General features: G+C 30.8%; 1 protein-coding gene across 2 annotated transcripts in view; it reads right to left on the bottom strand.

Moving 5' to 3' along the window:
• Positions 1-3,802: 3,802 nt before the first annotated feature.
• LOC106641718 (ubiquitin-conjugating enzyme E2 S) overlaps positions 3,803-25,292 on the bottom strand; it is a 167,867-nt gene continuing 146,377 nt past the window's right edge. For both annotated transcript variants that reach the window (XM_089594475.1, XM_089594474.1), the window contains exon 5: positions 3,803-3,994. In XM_089594475.1, the coding sequence (XP_089450601.1) occupies positions 3,842-3,994 (153 nt within the window). In that variant the 3' untranslated portion in view covers positions 3,803-3,841. The remainder of the gene's footprint in view (positions 3,995-25,292) is intronic.

Below are 25,292 nucleotides of genomic sequence, written 5' to 3'. Positions count from 1 at the left end.
TTGTAGTATATACCACTTATTGCACTAATAATATCAGGTAATTTTTTGCTGACTTTCGGCTTTACAATCTTCTTTAGTTGCTTTGCGTTATTATAATTTTTATTACATATGTTTTTTCTATGTTTTATTTTTGCATCTTTTATTGATTTGTTCAAGACTTTCACATAATTATTATTTTCTATTTTTAAATATGCATTATTTTCAACATTTTTAATGTAATTGTATAACATTCATTTTCTTATAAAAAATGTTATCATTGCTAAAGTAATTCATATTTTCCTTAGAATTATACTGTCCTTTTTTTCATTTGTGTTCGATTTACCTTTTATATTATCCATACAATACTGCACTCGGTTAATTAGAGTATTCATTACTTTGTTTCTCTTATCCATTGATCGTACTATACTCCAGCTAAAAGTTTTAGCTAATGAATTAAATTTATTGTAATTAAATTAGGGTGCACAGTTTTTTATGGTACTATTTTGGGCTTTACTTATTTCAACAAATAGTGGATAATGATTTGGAGTTGGAATCTTTAATTCATAAGTTACTGCTTGTGTAATATCAATTTTTATAAAAATATTATAAATACAAGAGGAAGTTCCGCTACAATTTGATGGCCTAATCATACCAGTAAAACCCGCATAATATCTATTTTTCAACAAGCTGTTAAGAAAATCTTTAGTCATTGTATCAGCTTTTTTAATGTATATAGATTGTTGTTTCTTAGATAACAATAATACCTGAAACGTTTCTCTGTAAATAACAAAAAGTTTTATTATTTTATTTTACATACAGTAAATCACTTAATTTAGTTGTCAATCCTACCCATAAATATCAAAGCAACTAATCTAATTTTAAAAACTATTTGCAGTTTTTTATTTTTAATACTACTCTTTTAATACTTTAGAGATTCCTCTGTGAGGTTTCTTTTTAGTAGCCCGGCAATTTGTCCCTCTATTTCTTTTTCATCTTCGATTGTTCACCTATATGGTCGATTGCTACAATATTTCTCTATTATGAGGTCAATCTTGGCCTCATAATCCTTTACTCTGCCTACGTTATATTTATCTTTTGCAAATATACTTTTATATTTGTTTATTATATTCTTTATTATCGATTTTTCGTTATTATTTACATATTTGTTAGCGCATTCAATACATTTGTTTTAAAATAGGTTGATTAAAGTTTACTTTATACATTATTTTATGAGATTCGGAAGTTTTTTATTCTATCTTTTATTTCTCATTTTGTATTAATCTTAATTTATTTATGAAATTTAATCCTATTAACTGTTCAGTTTTAACTTTATATTTTTCATTGAAAGATTGCTTTAACGATTTTGAAGCCTCATTAATACTTCCACAATTGATATAGTCTATGAGGCCCACACAAAACGGTGGTCAAGAGCATCTCCTTTAACTAATGTAGTAGCCACATCATTCAACCTATAAGACGCTACAATACTAGGAAAAAATTTAAACATTTACATAATTTCTCATAAATTTACTGTGATATTCAAAAGAACTAGGAAACTCTTTTGCATTCAAGTGTCTATCATAACATTGTGCAGCTTTTATCTTCTTGAGATCAGTTTCCATCAAACTAATACTAACATTTTACCGCAGCACTTTGATTTCTTGGATTTTAAATGGATATTTTTGGCTTTATTTTGAGATTTACGTCATTAAATGTTTAATCAAGCATTTATGATGTTTATTAAGACTTGATGGAAGACCTATATCTTGAAGTTGTACTAGTGTTAAAGCTATCGCTTTATAAAAAGAACTTAAGTTTTTTTTTTCCACTGCAACTCTATATGGTTACTATTTATATTAGTTTACCCTTTGACCCTTGTTGTTCTGCTGATCATTATTTTTCTTACAAGCTTCTTTTTCAAGTAATAGTAGATGTTTTTGCTGTTACAGTTGTCATCACCATAACAATACATTTTTTTTTAAATTTAGTTTGTGCCTATTTTACACTCGTATATTAAATCTCTTTATAATTATTTTATGTCATCTTCGAATGAATACGTAGTAATAACTGTTAATTGATATTTAAACACGAAGTTAAATGTAAACTTACGATAAAAGATTTTTTTTATTTATTAATGAAAAGAAAAATAAATTTCAATTGTTTGAGTCACGTATTTGTACAAGTGCCTATTCGTATTACTCTTAGCTCTCTTTGCACATTTTTTTAGTTTTTAAAAAGCGTAGAATCAGGTGATAATTTTTATTTAAGCTCAGCAAAAGTTAATAATTTTTGTATAAGTTTCACTAAAAATGATAATTTTCATTTAACCTCATGTAGTGTCGTGATAGAAGATACTCCAAAGAAGTATAAAGTCTTAAGCATTGATAATAAAGTAGTATTTGATACTCTTGAATAAGTACTTTTCAAAACACATCGGACTATTAAATACTATACAAACAAATGTATATACCAAATAGTAGAGTAATATCGAGTAATAATGATTAACTGCCAGTTATTAGGTAGGTTATTTTAAAAAGTAAATTTATTTAAAATTTATTTAGAACACGTAAATTAGTTTTTAAAAAAATAAATAAAAGAAGTTGAAAATGTATAAAACAACACAAACTCAGTCTCTAGGGAACTATGATTGCTTTGTTCCACACCAATCTCAAAAGAAAGTGTTAAGTAATTTACAGTTTTCAAATATCGATGTATCAATACAAAATATATAACATTGAACTAATGGCATTAAAAAACTATGTTCAACTTTGCCATCAGGTCGGTTTCAAGGACATGAATATAACTTTTGGGTTTTTGCAAATATAGTTGTATTGTATCGGATATTTTTTTATTGTTTTTTATATCGTTTTTACGACTATTTGACAGTTTTTTTAATTTGACTGATAAGTGGTTAAAGACAGAGCAAGTCGAAATTCGCGAGTGAGAGCTTATAACGTTATAAGGACATACAATTTTATGTCAATTCATGATTATATGAAAAAAGAAAAAATACGTGTCCAATATATTTTTAAAATCTACCAGACGGACTGAAGTTAGTTTTTATTCAAGGTTCTAATTCTAGTTAAGTAATAATAAAGCATATTTATTTTATGATTCATGCCAACTACCCTGTCGTCGAATACAGATCTAGTAATAACCCGATCCTCAAACCCTGTAGAGAATATAAAAACCATCTCGAGTGATATGAACTCCAATATAGCCAACTCATGACATCTTGATAGCTCTATTGAGGCATATAACCAGACGAACTTTTACTCAGTGTTTTGTAACCATATGCTTTGCAGACCTTATTACTTGGCAATAGTACTTGGGCCATTTACACGTTAAACTATAACCTTGTAAGAAGTACAATACAAGTGGGTATCTATTTGTAATTACATGTAGGTACATAATTTATTATGTGTGCTCATTATGTAGGTATATAGTTTTATATTATGCACACAATCTTTAAGCTAAAAAAAATGTAGAATAGGAATTTAACGCAAATTATTATTTATGAAACTATTACTTACTTTCAGGTACGTACATTTAACTCCCTTAATATTAATGACTTAAGAGACTTAAACTTAATATATAATATTAATTTGAAAGTTGTAGCTAATATGTTAATAAGTCAATAACACATCGAACATGATACAACTGCTACTATTACTGTATTTTTGTTGAATAGCAAGAATTAATAATAAACATTTGTTTAGAAAACTCTAGAAAAACAAATGTGAAAAAGTTAGGATTAAAAAAACACTTTTTCAGTCACTTAGAATAATATTTATTTTGTATAAAAAAAATAACGTAACTTTAATAATTATTTTTATTAAAAAAACTTTTTTACTCATCAAAATTATAATCGTTTTAATGTTTTTTTTTTATCTTTTAATATCTTTTTTTTTTCAGCAGACAATTTTTTATCAGCCAGTAATTTTTTGGACAAAGAGCCTCCATATTCAACAACATTGCAACCATCAGCAGCAGTTTTCGAAGATTTTGGTAACTTCTGAAAAAAAAAATTTGTTATCAACTCATTATACTTACATTTAGTTTTGATTGTTATAATTTCAAGTAATTGGAAGAATAACCACAACATACACAATATACAATAGGAGATTAGATCTTGCGTAATCAAGTTTTTATAGATTTACACAGCCAAATATGCTTTCATAATTCAACCAACAACTTTAAAAAAATTAACTGAGACTAGAAATTTTCAATACATAAACTGTATAATGAACAATCATGAATGTAACTCAAAATTTTTAGAATACCGTTATCTTAAAAAAACAAGAAGACCCTTTATTGTTAACATACTATCATTAAGAGATAACGCATTAAATAGAACTAGGTAAATCCTATAGCGAAGCCACCTGTGCACGCACTAAAAAATGCCTTGATAGACAAATCAGATCTTCCTGCATGCTTTGTCCAAGCACCAGGTGTCTGTTAAATTCTACACTTATAGGTCACTCAAGATTTCGCCACTAGTCCATCTCCCCCACATTTATATAATACGTACACGTGTGCACAAAGAATCTTGAGCAGAACTATATAAAATACTTTATTAGCCTTTCTAAACTATTAATGATCTTGTGTATGGAATATTTTATGACTAGCATATTTTGGAATCTTACTTACTTGAACATTTTAAAGGATTTTGTCAAAAATTCAACAGTATTTCTGGATTGAATTTCTACAATTCAAATAATTTTGGTCAGTAACTTGTATGAATAAACTTTACTGTACTTCTACGTAAGCTTACTAAATCTGGCTGTACTGACAGCTATAAGATTGACCTCATTAATTTATTAATAATTAGTATATTAAAATTTGTCGGTATCAAATCATTTAAAATTATAAATTTATTACTCTAATAGTGCAATATATCGTGCTAAACGTAAGGACTTTATTATACTACTTTGTTAACGCATTTTCATTTCTAAAAATCTGATTACATATGTAACTTTTCAAGCTAAATCAACAAATGGTCAATTGTATTTTTATTTTTCTTCTAGAAAAATTTTAAACTTCTGTTTGGTATAAATATTTTAAAAATCTTATTACTTAAAAAGTATTTTATCAAAGCAATTCTAATATCTACTTGGATAATTTACATTGTAACTTATACCAAGTGTAGTTACTAAATAATTTACTTAAATTACTTTTTAATTGTTTTGTTCAATCCTATATTCACAATTAATTTTCACCAAAGTATCATGTGATTTTGCTGTTCAAGTTTATTTTCATTCGATAAAAACGCATCATAATTTTTTCATGGTCACTGCTTATTCCTAAATAATGTGTCACTTGTGCCGAACAACTTATGCACAATCTTTCCGACAAAATTTTTATTGAATTATATAAATAACCATTTAAATTTGATAGCAAGCTAGTAGGTAAGCGACTAAAACATTCATATACACTTCATCAACTCCAGAATTCCGACAATGTTAATTAATACTACCTTCAGTATTTTCGTATTTGAACGTTTAACAAACTCTTTGAAATAAGTTAACTAGGCTTTAAATTTTTTCTCAAACACATTAATTGTTTTTGCATTAAAAAAAATGTATTGTATTGATTTCTAGAGCGTAGAGATTTTTGAACATATACCCCTGATAAATCTTCACTTTTACTAAAAGCTGTTAGAAAATTCGATTAATGCATAATAAAATTTTATTATAACAGTGCGATAGCAAGAGTTCAACTATTTTAATCTTACAAATAAACTATTATTAAAAAATGGTACATTAATGTACACACACACACACATGCAGAAGTGACTTATGCGGACACTCACATGTATGTAAGGGTAGTTATGAGGTCAAAAGTGGAATTATGCAGGGAAGTCCGCATAATTCTACCAGGTTATTGATATGCATTTTAGAAGCACGTCAAGTCCGCATAAGTGACCTTCTACATGTGTTTATAGAAAGTGACTTATGCAGACTTCACATGCTTCTAGAATATATATCAGTAACGTGGTAGAATAATGCGAGCATCTGCATAATTCTACTTCTGTCCTCATGATTCCCCTTACATATATGTGATTGTCCGCATAAGTACCCTCTGCATAAATATACATGTATAAAGTAGTGGGGCTACGCCTCCTTGCGCGCTAAGCACGCCAACCGTCACAATTCTTTACCATGCTTCTTGGGGCGACAACAAATATATTTGCAAATAAAATGTATTCAAGCAGTATAAGACAGTTTTTTGCTCGAAAACGTGCAATAATAATGGTATCTCCCATTCTTATAACTTTCCGAGATCTTGCTTTTTCTTTCATTATAGTATAAGAAGCATTCTTCGATCTTATTCTCCTCTTACATCTAATGATATACTTGTTATAAAGAATTCTCTTCCCTTTGATAAAATTTTAATGGAGATTAGCAAACAATCTTTAAACTAACTTACTGTTTCAGGCTTTATATACATGTTTTTTTTATTTTTTGCCTTCAAAAGAGACGACTAATTCAATTTCATTATATTTCACTTAAAATGCAAACAGATACCGAATTTCCTCATAAACATGTATCCATTTAATAGCACAAAAAATATTAATTTAATTACTGAACTGGTTCTGTTAGTTAGTTCACAACACTAAGCTTGCTCAATAGGGAAGCACTTTTACGGTTTAAATTATTGTATAACTATTATCAAAGTTTACGTATGCAAAAATAGTATGTTATATAAAGGCAAACAAAAAACTAAATTTTTTTACATAGTTTATCACCAATATTACCAAAGAAATGCTCAGCGCAGCAAAAACTTTGTACTAATATATAAATTAAAATACAGGGGATGTAAATTCATTTATGATTTAACGCTGAGTTATATACATAAATTAGTTGATAATTTTATTGGTATACATGAAGTCCATCTATGCGCGTTACGGGTGCCGTAGAAAAATGTACAAAAACATGTATTTAAAAGTAAATATTCAAGTATCTAAGCGGTCGGTAGAGAGTGGTGGGGTGTTTTGATAAATAATAATTTAAGTCAGAATAACGAAAACAAAGTCCGTATACATTTACAATGTTATTAATTTATTTGTTACAATAATATGATTCCACAAAAATGGTGTGGGGGTTGTGGGGTGGTAAGAAGTAAAGAACAATTCTGCGGGGGAGCATCAGGATTACGTGGAGGAGGAACTGAAGGGCTGTTAACGGTAGTGGGGATATAGAGAAATTATAAGCTAAGATAAAAGTAAGGAGAAGAAGATGGAATTTCACCGTATTTTATGGGAGGCCGTAGGAAATTAAGGGGATTGTGGAGGGTGGGGGTTATAGGGGTTGTGTTGAATTCCCCACACAAACAATGAAATAATATAGGTAAATATACATAAATAAAGTAATAAAAAGATCAGAATATTACAGAAAGCGAAAATTACTTCAAAAATTAAAGAATACATGTAAAATACTATTTAAAAAATGTATAACGTCTAGCTAGATATTATTAAAATAAGGTGTATAATAATATCTATGTTGATCATTTGAGCTAGAATAACTCTTTTAGTATTGATGATACTGTTTGAAGTCCATACTTTTTTATATAGAACAGGGCATGGTCAAACTATAGATTGCTCAAATGAAAATTAAATTTGAATATTAGTTGACAACTAGATAAAAGGAAACTTTAAAGAAAAAGTATTAAAAGGATTAATTAAAAGTATTTTTGCAAAAATAATCAAAAATAATCACAAGAAAAAACTTATATTCTGTGATGTTTAGGACTTGAATATTCAACTTCTTGTCATCTTACTATTATTACAAACTTAAGTTATTAATTAATTAGAATTTGTGACAGTTTTTTTTTTCAGTAAGAATCAATCAAACGTGTATACTAAAATATTCTATTTTCACAAAATAAATCTAATATATTTTTTAAATTACAAAAAAATCATACAGCCTAAGAAAAGTTATGAGGCTTAGTTAATATATTTTTAAGAATTTATGGAATTCATAAGATTTCAAAATACTGAAGTAGATAATTGTTTACATTATACACTGATAACCGAGAATAAAAAGTCTTCCATTAGACACTTCCTCAGCCAATTAAGCTACTGCAGGGCGGCGAATTTCACTTATCATGGAGTTAGATTGATTTTATCTCTACAAACAGAGTTGTTTTTTTTACTGAAAGCTTATTATTTCATGTTTGACATTGATTCTAATGTTTGCTAAAGAATATTTGACATAAAAAACAACAAATTTTTTTCCAGTGTTGCAAAAAAATCCGCCTCTTGTTCACTGGATAGTCACTCTGTGTACACATAAAGAAGATTGCATTTTTAATTTTAAACAAGTTTTTTAGAAGGTTTAATAAAGTTTTTATTACTGTTAAACATTATTTATTGATATTTGTAGTAAGAAAAATAAATGATACATAAACGATGCATATTACAAGCCATAATTTATATTAATTGCTTGAATACAAGTCAAGTAACGATTAATATCAGATGTATTCTTCTACTAGTATAAGAATGAATTTCACACATAATATATCGAGTTTCGGGTAAAACGATATTTTTGTGAATAAATGAATAAAAAAAGTTATTAAATGATAAAGTTTAAAAATATTTATTTCTACTAAATATTTATTTATACCAACTTTGTTATGAGGGTCACACAAATCAGTATGTACTATTTCTAGAAAATTTGGTTCCTTATTATTATACTTAAGTGGTGGATTTTGCATTTTATTTATTAGATATTATACACATTTTACATAAGATTATTTAGTCAAACCTTCATTTAACGTCGTTTAACATAATATTTTTGAATATTAAAAATGGTTGTATCTCAATTTACAATACTATTTTCTTTTAAAAATCATTCCTGTATAGTTTTTTTTCAGTACTTATAAAGTATGCTTCACTTCAAAATCGAACCTCTCCGCAAATTCTGAATGGCATTTTATAGGATCTACTTTTCTTATTCGCAATTATTATTCTAAGCAACCACTTTATTTACATGAGTTACTTTGAAAAAAATTATGAAATTTGAGATATCCTTCATTGTACAGAATTTGTAATATCAATCCTTACAGGTTTATAAAAAACTTAAAAATATTTTTAAACTTATTCTGCTTTTGTTGTGTTGAATCTTATACTACTTACTGTATTTACATTTTTTTTTTTTTTTTCCAATACGTTTCAGAAAATTTTAAAATTTCTTATACTGACGTGTCAGTAAATCAGTATTTGTAAATGTGTTTTGTGAGCATGGTTCAATCGATAAAAACCTAAATGTTGTCAATCACGGTTTTTCCTGATATATAAAAACACGTCACATGGACTGACATGTACAATGGCACCTAGTAGCTTACTAAGTTGCTACTCAGCGATCTTAAAAACTGAGACAAATTAACCACTTGCAATTTAAATCAAGTCTATAAACAAAAGAGCCATCAATGAAACATTCTCTAAAATAATTTTCTTGAAGTAACTCTTTTAATAAATAACATGAGCATCTTCAACCTTACAACCCGAGGTGCTTACTGGCCACTTTATTAATTAATAAAAAATTAACAAATCACTGACGCAAATCCCTAGGTACCTCGGGTGCTTATTGATCACTTACTTAATGAGTAAAAATACAACAAACATAAGTGGCAATCACTAGGCGGCTGGGGGCGCTTACTGGCTATTCACTAAATAAATAAAAAAACAATGAATAACAAAGGTACTTGTGGTATTATTGGTACTTGTGATGTGTATTGTTTTTTTACTAATTCACTAGCAGCCCCCCCCCCCGGTCTTCGTCCAAGACTCACTAAATGGAACACCGTAGTATATTGACATGTAATATAAAACGTTTTTAGTTAAAAACTTTACATCTGAACACTTCTCAGAAAAAAAATCTTCTTATTAAAAATATATATTAATTTTAATATATATTTAATCGGAATCCATACAGTTTATTTAATAAAATAATAAGCTGTAAAAAGTGAAAAAAATATAATCATGCTGAAAAGTATTGTGCGTTCCTTATACCATAAAATGATCGGTGGCCCTAGAGGGCCATTGATTTGCAGTTTTTCCCGTATAATCTACAAGGAGAGATATTTTTTTAAGCTGTAAGGATTCAAAACTCCCTAAAAATATATAATAAAAACATTTATATCCCTTATCTTACACCTTTATTACCAGAGGACCAAGCCATGGAGCTTAATCTCTACATCTATTATTGCCATAAAACTACAAATACGTATTCTACCTATTTGAAAATCTGAAAATTTTAATCGGTTTTTGTGGGGGTTGTAATAAAAAGCTGATCTGTCACTTAATAAATTCTTTGTTTATGGATTTTGATGCTACTGCTTCAATCTTTATAAATGTTCTGCATAAGTTTCTTGACGCCTAAAATTATGCAAATTACATGCATTTAAGTTTTCCTTCCAATTTTTCCTCTTACGACTTTTGGCATATCCAAGACTTTGTTAAGTTGTTGTTCGAGGCGTATGCGTTAGCACACACTAGGCTTGGATAGGGTGATTGGGAAGACACAATAAAACACAATAAAATTAATCAGCATAAAAATAACAACTTTTAATGTCACTCAAAGGCCAAGAAAAATCACAGTTAATATTCACAAAAATAGTAAAGGTCAAAATAATACAGGAGAAAAGAAATAATGTCTATAGTCTTGAAGCAATGAACTATTGAAATATATAAAGGCGAAGAATGTAGAAAGAAAAGAGTCAAGTTGAATAACACAATATGTAAACACGCACTGGCCTTGAGCTTGCAAGAGAGTTTGAAAGTTACACGAATAAATGTGAAAATGAAAGCACTGATGTAATATAACTGATTGAAATATTGATTAACGAAAAACGACTGTCTGTAGAAATACACAAGAGTTTCACTGAGTCTTGTTGTTGATAATCACTGGTAGTTCGATGAGATTAACTATTTGAGCTGGTCTGCAGATTATGCACTGAGCAACTTAAACAAAGCACTAAGTGCACTGCACTGCACAACTGAGTTTTGTCCACTGTATTGAGAGAGTTAATCAGAAAATTTACACTAGAATTTAAGGTGATGTATGCACCTTTGAATGCTAGAGTTTGGCAACGTAAATTAAGAGAGTCTATCCTCGACGAGAGCTGAGTATAATCTGGCGCTTACAGTATACAAAGCTCGCCGCGTGAATACGCACACACACACCTACAGCGCGCCAAGTCGACCAAGCGCACACGCACAGAGCGTTGAGCCGAAAGAGACTACAAGTGTACACAATGTACACAAAAGCTGGGCCTACTGTCGGTCGCTCTAATTTCCAACAATTGTAATATATTTGTTGGGAAAGTAGTTCGACGTTCGATAGCTCTTACAAGGATAAGTAAGATTCTAAAGTAAACTCTTTATCGACTAAAATTTCTAGCAAACGTGACTGACTCCATACCTTAGGGTGATCTTTTCTAGCCTGTTATTGTAGCAACAGACTGATCGGAAGGAAAGCTACAACGGTTGAAGTATTGGAGCTATATGTAGAGCTCTTTTCCAACGTCTTCTATTATCACACCAAAGACGTTGGTGCTAAAAGCACCTTCGTTTTTTGCTAACTCAATTTGGTGATCTAATGTGAGGAGATTGGTTCGTGATGCTTGCCTGTGGGAGACTGTCCCGTTGGCTCAAGTTTATTTTTCCTTCATAGCTGTTAGGCTCTGCCAGCGCAGACCTTGGAGAGGATTGGTGATTCCTAGTTGAATGCTTAGAGTCGAGAGGACAATACAGAGTAATTGGTGTTGAAGGTTCTTAGCCTTGTGATGGACAACGCTGCTCGTGATGTCTGCCAGTGAATGACTGACTTGATTTTATAGTAGCCGGCTAATCTTTCAATGGACGAATTATCATCTGAAATGGTAGTAAAAATATATTTGTTAGCAAGGTAGTTTAACCTTCAGTGGCCCTTAAAAGAATCAAAGAGATTGATGGTTACGTAAGGAACGTAAATACTTATGATGGCCCTAAAAAGGGCCAGTAGCGAAACTTACAGCTATTTTCGATGATGGAGAGCTAGCTGCGGGTAGCTTGACTCTTACTCTCGGAGTTTCTGCGTATGAAAACTGTGCTGGAGGGAGGTACGTTGCTGACCAAAGAATATCTCGTCTTCGGGTCGTCCTCCAGATAACCAACCGTTTCTCGTTAGGCGGGAAAGTGGGCCTGGAGAATACCTTGTCTGTGGGTATTGCGTTGGGATGACCACTGAGAAGAAGACCGTATGGCCGCCCGAACTTCTCAGGGTTATTTTCCCTGGCCTGCTGTTGTAGTAAAATCTGATCTGGTAGCCTCAGGACGGTTGGAAGAGAGGCCATGATTTCCCAAAATGCTAGATTGTGCTCAGGCTAAACACGTTTCCTGGTATTTTGTCCAAGAAATTAGAATTTAGAACACCTTTTTATTGGTGATACTCATCAATCTTGATGGTTGGGGATGGACGTTCGACGTAAGTCGCTTGTCCATTAGAAAAAAGTGTTGTCGGTAGCCGGGATACCCAGCTGCACGACTTCCAGCTCTATGCTTCATGCACTGCCGATGATCGACTGTGGTATTCGATACTTCGCTTGGGAAAATATTAACCAGACTTACTTAATTCTGTTGCAGGTAGCTTCGATTTTACTTTTACGCCACCTAGTGGATGCTACCAAGTTGAAGTCAAAAGCTAGCGTATGTTTTATAAAATTCCAAACTTATTTATTGATATTGTTATTAATTTTTCTAAGATAAAATCGATACGAAAACCAGTCAGGAAGTGTTAAGAATCAGTATGTAAAATTTCAGCAAGATCGGTTGAGTAGTTTTTGCGGTTAGCGATTACAACGGTTTTAGCGACTTTACTTTGTGTGTTATAAGATAAGATAAGATTAGATAAGATAAAATTAGTTTTTATGCATTCTTTAAGTATCCAGTAAGAACTTTGGGCTAGCTGGTTATTGGCGGTTATATTGTTAATGAATGCTTTATTAATACAGAAAGTGTCTAAAAAGATCTATAAGTTACTGGATAATTGGAATTAATTTCGGTTAATTTTTTTTTTAATTTATCCAGTGAGTAGTTGACAAGCACTGCAGATTACTGGGTGGCCTTGTGACTGGCTCTTGATTTATTAATTATTATTTTATTTAAATGTTCACTTATGTAATGTATTATAATTTTTTCTATTTATTAAGTGGTTAGTAAGCGCACTAGGTTATCAGTTAATTAGCACTCGTGTTATTAGTTGGAGCTTTATTAGCTGATTACTAGCTTATTAGTGTTGCAGGTTACCTGGTGATTAGCGGTTTTACTATTTATTGTTATGTTATAGATTATCAAATGGTCAGTAAGCGACTCGGGTAACGTAGTGGTCAGCGTTTATGTTATTAACTGATGATTAATTAATCGATAATGTGGCTAAAAATTGCTCTAATTTACCTGGTAGTTAGAGCTTATGTTGTATTACGTTGCCACTGAGCGCCCTAGGTCACCTGGTGATAGGCGATCGTGTTAGTAATTAATGCTTTATTAATCAATGAATGGGTTGACAAGTACCTTGGTTCTCTTGGTGACAGGCGCTTGTGTTGATTATTCATTCTTTTTTAATTCATCAAACGAACGGTAAGCATCTCAAATCATGTGGTCAATGATGCGTATTTTATTTGTTCAGAAAGTTTAAAAAAAATGCAGGGTCATTTAATTTCAGATACTTTTGTTTCTGGACATAATTTCAACTAAGTACGGTTTGTAGGTCAATGCTTTTAAGAATGCTACTGTTACCTCCTATACTTACCCTGCAATTTTTTCGCTTGTTATATAGTATCACTCAATTACACTATTACATAACATATAGTTTTAATAAGTGAGCTTTGTTTTGGCACATTACCTATAATTATTGCTAGGTATACAAATATATGTATGCCAAAACCCCATGAAGACGTAAAAGAGCCTCAACTTAATGTTCCTAACTACGAGGTACAGGCCATAATTTTCTTTTCTTTAAAACTGTGTCTTATGTGTTTCCTGCATTTAAAGCATACAAAAGTATTGCACTGCTTTGCATTGCAAAAACTTGTTTCTGAATATTTTGTTAGTTTATACACCATTATATGTTGTCTTTTTTTTTTCGTACCTAAAAATTCAGTGTAATTAAAATACTGGTAATGTGCTATTATCATCAAGTTTTATTTCGGAATCAATTGAAATAGTATGTTAAACTTAAATTGGCAAAAAATAGTTTTGAATTCTTTGGTTAGGCTTGTAATATTTTCATTACACTCAAGATCACTCCCCAGTAAATTTTTTATAATATATATTCAAAAAGAAGTTAATAAATATATAACTAAAAAACTAAGGAGCAACATTGGCTCAGTAGTAAGCGTGCTGGAGTGAGGGATGGATCGCTAGCCTAACCGACGAGGTATGATCTTTGAAACACGGGGCTTATCCGGGGATGGTATTTAGCCTGGATCCAATGCTTCGGCAGAGAGCACCGGCTCAACCAGCGAGGAGTGGATATTTTGCATTACGGAGTATTCTCCAGGAAAAGGCTACACAGTGGTAAGTGAACCCGATGCCCCATTGGTGAAGAGAGTGTCAGTTCAACTGGCAAGGTGTTTCACCGAAAATATTTGCACTGTACCCATGGTATAATAGGTACAATATTATTCAAGGGATTGGTAAATAAGTAAGGCAATACACCGCCACACATAAATGGTGACTATAATATGTGGGTGGCCCCACGACGGTACTTTGTAATAAAAATTAGTAAGCAATAATTACAGCAGCCATATTTTACTTTTATTAGGTTAAAGAGCAGCCTTGATTTAGCTTAAGATCATCTGATAAAAGCATTTTTTTAAATTAATTATAACAAATTTTCTAACTTCACAAAATGTAATATAATGTAACAAAATAGTAGTAATAAAAATAATGATAATACCTAATGTTGAGTGATTTCAATATTTGCGGAGTTTTCATTATAGTGCAGGACATAATGTAAAGTTAAAAATAATTTTTTTACACTTACAGCTTTCTGTCCAATTAAATCCATTTGTTTTACCCTATAACATATGGTACAGTCTACATAAAACTAAGATTGTTCAAAATTATCACGAGTTTATTGTGTATCTGATAAAGTTAATTTTATATGAAGCAATTTATGTAATCCACCTTGACCTTTAAAAAAAGTTGGAGAATGTTAACATACGCTGTTAGTACAATATAATAAGATATAATATGTACCAACTAACCTCTGCTCGTACTAATTAATCTATTAATCGTTGTTCATCTTGAAAAATAAATAAATGCCATTTTCAAGGAATATTAATATCTTATCTGCATTTTAACCTAAAAGAACGATTATAATAAACGGTAAGAATATGGAAACTTATAGTACTCTATTCATTACTTTAGCAATAGTACGGTTCTTCACTGAAAATTTGTATATGCTAGTTTTCATAAAACGTATACTCTACAACGTTAACGTTTTTCTTTTTCGGCACAACAATTATAACTCGTTTCCTTCAGAAAATATTTTGCAATGAAATATGCATTACCGATCAAGATATAGCGTTCGAAAATTTTTGCTGAATATTAGTTAATGTCCCTGCAAGATGCAAGTATACAATAATGACAGAAGATCAGTTCTTTTTTCCAATACAAATTTTATAAGGTAATATTAGATTTTATTAAATCTGATACAAGAAAGATTTTCTTGAACCTCCGTCTTTCATCAGTGGTTAATTTAAATTTTTGTATTTACCAATGTACAACTTACGTTTCTTTCGTTTTTCTGAATAAAGCCTGGTGCATTGGAATAATTAAGATGATCTGATAAAATGATGCTTAAGCAAGTATTACTCAAGTTTTAAAAAAATTGTTAGTCTATTTTAACATGACAAATTTTTTGTGAACACAGGTTCATGCCTATTTTTTTATTATACTTCTATAGGCGCATTATGCTTCAGAATAAATTAACGGTTTCAGAATTCTGAACTTGAGAAATTATGTAATGAAAGTGGGATTTGCATGTTACTTCGGCTTCAGTAATCTTTAATAAAAAATAAAAAAATAATAATAATTAATAGATTTCTACAGATATCACATATATACAATTTGACGTGATTTTTTCATAAGGTTACATGTTCAATTGCGATATTTTTTAAATTAAACATATACAAAAAGGTTATACAGTTGAACAATCTCCAATTTTCTTTTAGGTATTTTTTCAGTTATTTCAAAAATATTTTTAATCTTTGAATAATATCTGTCAAAAAAATCTGTGTGTGATTAACGTCCTGAATAGATATTCACTGGCATGTAGTATTACCCCATTGAAGATAGCGGTACTGCAGGATGGGTTTTCCTAATTTTTTAAATACAATTACATTTTGGGTATAAAATATGGACTACGAATAAGTGTGTGAGTGTATGTGAGATATGTGAGTGTGACGTTAAGGATGTAATCAGTGTAGGTGGTAGGAAGTTCTTTTGAAGTCATTGGAAGATTCGATGAAAGCGAACAGTATTGTACTGACCAGTCTAGATATTTTTTATACTGTATTGTATCGTAATATGTAGTTTATAATTATTTATTCATTAAATATTAAAAGATTTATTGAAACCACACCCAAGTCACGTAGAAATATTCAGTTTAATAATAATTGCACTACCCTTGTACACAGCATCGTTTCATAGAAGGTTGATTTATATTTATAATTATATTGTCTGTCATACAATTTCATAGAAGTATAACATCATACTTAAGTAGCCAAGCACCCACTGTCCACTGGTTTTGTAAGTTTATCTCTTGGTATATCTATCTCTGTAAGGTAATTATAATCCTGTATGTTTTTTATTATTGTTCTGTTCTTAGCATTCTTTTTTTTCATTTTTTTTTTTGCAAATAAATCTCATTCGATTGTATTTTTTTATATAATATTCCGTTCTCAAGGAGTCTTCTAAAGGTAGTTTTTCAACTCTACTTTATTACATCTCTTTTCCTTTATACTGACGGCTTTCAGTTTAAGTATTTTACTTTATATAACTGTATTTAAAAATCTTTTTTTATGTATAATTAAATAACTATATCTTTCTTCAAGTTTTTATTTGAAACCTTACAAAGCTCCTGCTGGTACACACTTTTTCCGTCATCGTTACTGATTTTCTGTATTCATAAATATATCTTCGTCCAACTACCAATATTTGTTTCTCTCTTTGTGTCTCGTGCCAGCTTGGCTCTTTTTCTGAGAGCCTACACGTACGGAGAGCTTGCTAGCGGTAGGTACACCACTAGTCAAAGAATGCCTTATCTTCGGGTAGTTTTTCGGATGACCAACCGCTCACCGTTAGTAGGGAAAGCGAGTTTTATGAATACGTTTTCCGTGAGTATGTCGTTGAGACAAACCACGAATGAGGAGTCTGATAACGTTTACAACAGACTTGGCTGCCCAAACTCTTTAGAGTTATTTTCTCTAGCTTGCTGTTGTAGTAAGAAATACTATGATAACACCAGGTAGGTCAGAAGAACGACTACGATGCCCTCAAGTGTTGGAGCTGGTTGTTTTCTTGCCTGACATCTGATATTAAAACAGAGACGTTAACGTTTACAATGCTTTTTTTTTCATAACACTCGGCTGTCTTGCCAGTCGTGGGTGAAAATCGGCTTAGGTCGCTTGCCCATTAAAATACCTAGTCGAAATTGTAAGAATGTTGGTAGTCAGAATATCCAGCTGCACGACAAACAGCTTTATTTTTGGCCTACTGCCAGTGAACGACTGTGGTAATCAATATTTTTTAGAAAATATCATCACTAGACTAGACATCATCAATAGTTTCTTTGCGAAAAAACATATATTCATACAAAGTTGGTAGCTACACATTTAAGTTTCGTCATTTGAAAGCAGTATTTAAGAAGGAAAAGTCACCAAGACCTCTTCTTTCCCTGACTTCGTTATTGAGGTTTACGTGTATTTTTGGTACGAAATAGACCTAACTTTCCAATAATATCCATCATAAAGATTCTACGACTCTTTTATTTTTAAGGACTTATCCTCCCTGAAACTTTAGCTAGTTGCTTCAATTATTTGCTTCGTTTTAATACAGGCACCTAAATCACACTTAAGTAAACCTTATCATCAAATGGTATATAGCTTTATATTTTTTAAAGTTTCTGTTACTCACAACTATAATCATTAGTAAAAAATTTTCTTAAGTTGTATGAAGTTGCCTTAAAAGTTAAGTCATATAGAACTTCCTAGTTGTCAATATAGCTTGATCATGAAAGATTAGCAATGTTGTAGCGTGTTGACTAGGAGTGATTATTACTCATTCAACACAATGGAATTTTTAAAATGTTAGCTAAATGATAACGATTGGTAATATAACCAAGCTTTTACAGTGTCTGGGGTACCTTATTCTGTGATAGCAGTATTTATAAGTAACAGCGCGCTTTCTAACAACATAAAAGCGCTACCTTTTGGTCGGTAGAGCCGTACTGCTGGAACACTTACCACTAAAAAGCTCGTTGCTATACAGTTATTTAAATCATACCAAACCCTACTCTTATAAAATTACTAAACAATCTTATAATGGGCCTTATTTAAAAACAAATAGTAGAAAAAAACTCTTTACAACGGATTTAGTTGAGGATACGTTACTACTATACGTATTTTCAAATACAAACATAAAATTTAAATAAAAGTGGCATCATTAATAGAATAGTCTCAAAATTTCACAATCAACTTGAATGTAACACATTATTATGTCCGAACTTTTAAGTAAAGGGTGGAACTCATAGATTCATTATACAAACAAATAATTTTCATTTTTTTTTCGTCAGGAACCAGCCGTCAGCCCGAAGGTCTTTTTTCATGGACATTTAAAAGTGATTAGAAAGTTGTTTACTTTATTTCTCGATTGTAGTTTTAATTGGTAGAGTTATGCAGTAGGCGTAGATGCTTAGCATTCCTCGAAGTATCCTAATGACGTTAATTTTTTATGCGACACTACTGTGGGATCTGTAACGCTTCATCAAAATAACGTGAAAGGAGATACTGCAGTACTGTTATCATGCTTTTATTATATAATTGTTACTTCTGTATAAAATTATGTTGTAACACCATGAGATTTATTGTCATTAATATTTTACAAGTCTAAAAAGCTTTTTGTGCGCTTTTATACATTGTTTTCAGTATGGATCTTTATCACAATTTTACATCGCACTAGTGTCAAACTAAGTGTTGTTGATAATGAGTCCCTGGAAATACATCTTAAAAACGTGAGATCTTCCGTTGATGGTCTCGCACGTACATATGTTTGCTTTATGCTAATATGTTGTGTAAAATAAAATAAAAGAATACAACTATAAGTGTACATAGGGTGGTCAAAAGGAATAAAGTTTTCTTTTTTAGTTTTAATTGTGCCATCACTTACAAAAGTCATTTACCAGAATAAAATTGACCGTCGCTAAGCAAATGTTTAGGTTATTATAGTTTAGGCGCCAAGTAGGGTCCCGTGGCCTTTTCAATTAGAACGGACCCACCAAAGTTTTTTTAATGTATTTTTGCCTGCTGAACACGATTATCGATGGTGGGTCGCGATCCAGATGGACAATTTTTTTTTATCAACAATTTTTATAAACAAATATAAATTATTCATTTTTTTTGGAAAAAAAATTTTTTTCCTATTCTTTAGCTCATTTTAAACAAAAAAGTTCATATACACCATATGCCTTAACCCAATACTTTTCCCGTAAAAAATTCGACAATTTTCAAAAAATGCGTTTTTTGCTATTTTCAATAGCTTGCTACTTAAAGCCCAATTAATATTTTTCAACTCATTACCTCTCAAATTGTGAGCCAAACATAGTATTTAAAGAATACGTAAAGACCAATTGATTTCATTTGGTTGTTCTTATCCAGCGAGCTTGACGGTCTGTGCCTTTTTAATGTGACCGTACGGCCTCGGCGCAATACAATATATTCTGGCATTAAATGCTTGTTATCTGGACAGCCATACATAGATTGTTTTTTATGTATTTTTGCCTGCTGAACATGATTATTGATGGTGGGTCGTAATATCGAAGTTGATCAATGTTTTTTTATTAACAAATTTTATAAACAAATTGCAAAAATGTAATTTTTTCTAAAAATAATGTTTTTTTTGCTTTTATTATATTTTAAACAAAAAGTTTTGTATAATGTATAATGTACATCTGTTAAGCCCATACTATTTCCGCAAAAAAACGTGAACTTTAAAAAATTCACTTTTTCCGTTTTTCACACAGCTGCAACGTGGGGCTTTTATTATAATTTTTTACTAAAAAGTTTTTAATTCTTCAGCTCATGCAGGGGTTTCAGAATGTCTTATAGTTGATTAATTTTATTTGTTTGTTATTTTTGTTCAGTGAACTTAGCAGCTTCATGCTTTTTAACTCTAAGTAGAAAAATGCAAGACAACCCAACGCTTTAATACTATCCCCTTCTTTTGTCAAACTTTTTGTCTTACAAAAATCGTTCGAAAACAATTTATTTGTGTTACGTATACAATCAATTAGTAAAGTAAATTGATCAATGTGTCCCTTGACTCGATAGCAAAGTAAAATTTTAATTGCAATGCAAGAAGAAACATTCTGGGGCTCATCTGATAATAAAATATTATCACAAATATTTTTACGTGATTACATGATTAGGCAGACTTCTTCAACAGATATTCATTTAATATGTAGCACCATCAATGAATTTCCTAGTACATCAAGCATAAGATATTTACATGAGTCAGAATTACAAAGAACTGAAATTGAAGAAGCTGATCTAAGAATAATAATTCATGTAAACAATGCAATCATAAGCGGATACACCAACGTATATTTGATATCATCAGATACAGACGTTATTGTTTTAGTATTATACTTTTATCATGACTTTTTAAAACAAGGCTTAAGGGTTAATTTTATTGAAATATCTATGAACTCAGTTTATGATACCTAGGAATTAATTACATTATTAATTTACTGATTTCAGTCTTTATGGGTACAAGCTGGAGCAGCTGGTTGTTTAAGAAATGTACCTATTCATTCTTTAGCTTCTGCTTACGGTGAAAAGTTATGTAAAGTTTTACCTGCTCTTCATCATCTCACTGGAGCTGATTATCAATTTGCACATTTTAAGAGCATATTCCGTTGTATATTATCAAATTAAATGTTTGAATGTTGATGTTAAACAATTAGATCCGAAAGAGTTTGGTTACATAGAGTGTGACGATCTCCTTATGCCACGAAAAATTGAAACTTTAATTCCACCTTACAAAGAATTATTACAACCTTGTTCTTGTAAAGTATGCAGTAGAAAAACCTGCTTATGTGTTGCAGAACAAATACCATGCTGCACTTACAACAAAAATTGTGGTAACTTCGTAAGATATGTATATATGTACGAGATGCAGTATTCTATAAAATAGATTCTAAACAAAGAAATGTATCGTACCTTAATAAACTACGTATTATCACATTATTATACTTTGGGGTAGTCCTGTTATATTTTCTTGAATTTTATTTTGCACACATTGATAAGATCAAAAATTTTTGATTACTGGTGTATGCTAATTTGTTGACAACAAGAAACTGACTACATAGCTATATATATACTACCGTAAGCCCCTATGTAAACGGGAGAATTAAAAACTTTTTGTTTAAAATATAATAAAAGCAAAAAAAACATTATTTTTAGAAAAAATTACATTTTTGCAATTTGTTTATAAAATTTGTTAATAAAAAAACATTGATCAACTTCGATATTACGACCCACCATCAATAATCATGTTCAGCAGGCAAAAATACATAAAAAACAATCTATGTATGGCTGTCCAGATAACAAACATTTAATGCCAGAATATATTGTATTGCGCCGAGGCCGTACGGTCACATTAAAAAGGCACAGACCGTCAAGCTCGCTGGATAAGAACAACCAAATGAAATCAATTGGTCTTTACGTATTCTTTAAATACTATGTTTGGCTCACAATTTGAGAGGTAATGAGTTGAAAAATATTAATTGGGCTTTAAGTAGCAAGCTATTGAAAATAGCAAAAAACGCATTTTTTGAAAATTGTCGAATTTTTTACGGGAAAAGTATTGGGTTAAGGCATATGGTGTATATGAACTTTTTTGTTTAAAATGAGCTAAAGAATAGGAAAAAAATTTTTTTTCCAAAAAAAATGAATAATTTATATTTGTTTATAAAATTTGTTGATAAAAAAAAATTGTCCATCTGGATCGCGACCCACCATCGATAATCGTGTTCAGCAGGCAAAAATACATTAAAAAAACTTTGGTGGGTCCGTTCTAATTGAAAAGGCCACGGGACCCTACTTGGCGCCTAAACTATTAGAAAGAAAAGTTATATTATATTGTGCAAAAAAAGTTTTTATGGCGATTTTTTTATACTTTTCCTTTTTCTTTCAGTTCAGGTTGTTGCAGTATACCTGACAAGAACGGATAGTGTGTTGGGTGCGTAATAAGGTGTTTTGGGAGAGTAGTATGAACGTAAAATGTGATGTACGTCCAGTGTATCTTAGACACAACGGTTGAGTACACATAGAGGTAAGTAATTAAAAAAAATAAATAATTGAACGAGAATGTGGAACGAAAACTGAAACACCTGTTTTTTTGTTTTTTTTTTTTTTGTTTTGAAGTAGTAGATAATTTTTGTATGCTGAGGTGACATAGGTAGTACCTAAGGCGGAGGTCGGACATGATGATCAAAGGATATAAGTACACTAATCTTTTTGGAGAAATTCGAATTCTGTAAGTAAAGAGTGACGCGTTTGGATTACGGCGGCTATTTCTCGAGGAGACAGCAGCAAATGAAATAAAGGTAATATAAGACATACGAATAAGATGAATTACACTTTGGTACTTATTATTAAATCCAGGGTTGTTGGAAAATTCTGAATTTCCGTAAAAGTTTTCGGAGAAGGGTGATCCATTAAATATGCTAAAAGAATTTTTGTTGTAATGGATCCTATTATGAGTACTTCTAGAATCATCTTGTTAGGTTGTTGAGATTCCTGAAATATGAAGGAAATCGCGATCATAACAGCATTTCACTTTTTCTGAATTTTTTGTAATTGTTTTCCATTTTCTGCTCTTAGTGTTATGTTGTTATCATATTTATTAATGTCAGCAACTTCAAAAATTCTATTGTGATATTCATTTAATTTTCTTTTCTAACGATCTTTTATTGCGTAAAATTTCATACCGACTTCTAAATTCTGAGATGTAGCATCTTTATCATAGTTATATTTACTTTATTAATTAAGCTATGATGAGCTCATCACGTGCTTTTTTTATACATGTCTCTCCAATAACAGATCAAATCAATAACATAATTATCATAAGATTTTATTTGATTTTCAGTTGGATATGGATTTGGTGGACGTGTCTTTCTGACGTATACTAATTCATATGGCGTGAATCCGGTAGCTGTATGCAGTGATGTATTGTATTCAAGGATAAAAAATGTAATAGCAAATTTTGATTTACAATAAAAAATTTTCAATATCTTTTTTCATATCTTCCCAGTAATACAATTCTCGTATTCTTCCATAATTTTTTTTTTCATGCTTCTACACCCACCGAAGAGACTGTTGTGACATTCTATTAGTTTCTATCGTCTCACTTCCTTGGATAAATAAGCCCATTTACCGAAACATATAGTTGTTTTAATATTTGGATAACTGAATTCTTTATAAAGTGCTTTCAGCAGCACTCCTCTGTACAAATTGTTAGTTATTTCTTACGTCCTAAATATTTTTAATGTTTCTATATTCTTATTTTTTATTGCCTTGAATAAGCCTGGTTAAAACGAGTGAAGATCTTGAGGCAATATTTTATCTTCTTCTTTTTCTTTGATAAACAAACAGAATACTAATTTAATTAGTGGTCAATACTACGTCACGTACTTGTGGTTGCGTTTGAAATATAATTGATATCTAATAATAATTTGTTATTAGTAGAATTAAGTGTTAAGTCAGACAAAACAAGCGTTGTAATGTTGTTTTTTGTGTATGTTTAACATTCTCGTGTACTTAGCATTTCAAGGTATTCTATTCCTGTTCTTATTAAAGGTCTATTAAAAGTGTTTTTTTTACAAAAACAATGTCATTGCGTTCAGCATTCCATTGCTGTTTTAACATTTTAAATGCGGCTACGGGTCGAGTAGTAGGTGTCAAGTTACTATGCTTCGAAGCATAATGCTAATTTACACATGTGACAAGCTGATAAGCTGGTTAGCACTTCAACGAGAAAGTGTATCGGGTAAACAACCATGCGTTTTTTCTTCCTCTCTAGGTTCTATTACTTTGTTTAGTACTAGAAACATTAGGCTCGTTCCATACAGTATTGACATTGTCTTCCATTATCGAAGATGCAGCTTTTGAGTGTTTTATAGGTGATTTTGATCTACTTGGAAACTTTTTTGTTCTGTAAAATTTTCAGAGTCTTTGGAATAGTCCGAATAATGAAAGGTAAAATTACGTTTTTTTAAATCTGAAAATTTGCTAACTTTGACGCTGGTTTGCGATTTCTTGTTGATTATTGTATTTACAAGTTCTAATGATATCTAATAATTCCAAAATAGAGAGGGATCAGCAACATTTGTATTTTGTAAACTATAAGTTTAAGAATATTTTTTACCATTTGTTTATCGGGACTGCCTTTCAAAGCATGTTCATGCATTGAACTGCGAGCAATGGATTGGAGTTTCAGATTTTGTTTTATTTCGGAATTATTTTATCTTCTGATGTACTTGATGAGTCATTGTCAAACTTAAATCCTACTGATTTTTGAGGTGCAGTTTCTATTTTTTTATGAGTAAAAGTTCTAACATTAAGCAGTTGTGCTAAAAAGTTAAATATTTCTTTTAAGTCACGAGCTCAAGTAATATCTTCTCGTTGTAACTTATTATCTGTTGTGAATGAGATTGAGGAATAATCTGGTTTAGTATCCAAGAGGTTGAGAAGTAGAGATTTATTTCTTGAGGGTATCGGTGCCTGAAGGTTTTCTTCATCTTCCGATGCATCCAAAACTTCTGTGTCTTCCAAGTCTGAAGTAGCTGTGGGTCTGTCAGGAGTAGTCAAACTTCGTCATTTTGAAACTCGGCACTTAAGTAACCTTTGGACTATGGATTTTTATGATAACTAGAATCGTTGTTGGAGCGACATTTGCTTCTGTTCTTCCTGGGTGTTAAAAATCTTCCAACATTTTTACACCCTCACTTAGAATCTATGTAGTCTTTTTGGTACATTACGTCACTAGG

Source organism: Copidosoma floridanum, unplaced genomic scaffold, assembly GCF_036245765.1.
Source record: "Copidosoma floridanum isolate Cflo_tuat_1 unplaced genomic scaffold, Cflo_Japanese_pri ptg000021l, whole genome shotgun sequence".
In the NCBI taxonomy this organism is placed as follows: Eukaryota; Metazoa; Arthropoda; class Insecta; order Hymenoptera; family Encyrtidae; genus Copidosoma; species Copidosoma floridanum.
The sequence above is the reverse complement of the archived record's forward strand: the minus strand, read 5'-3'. Positions and strand labels throughout refer to the sequence as shown.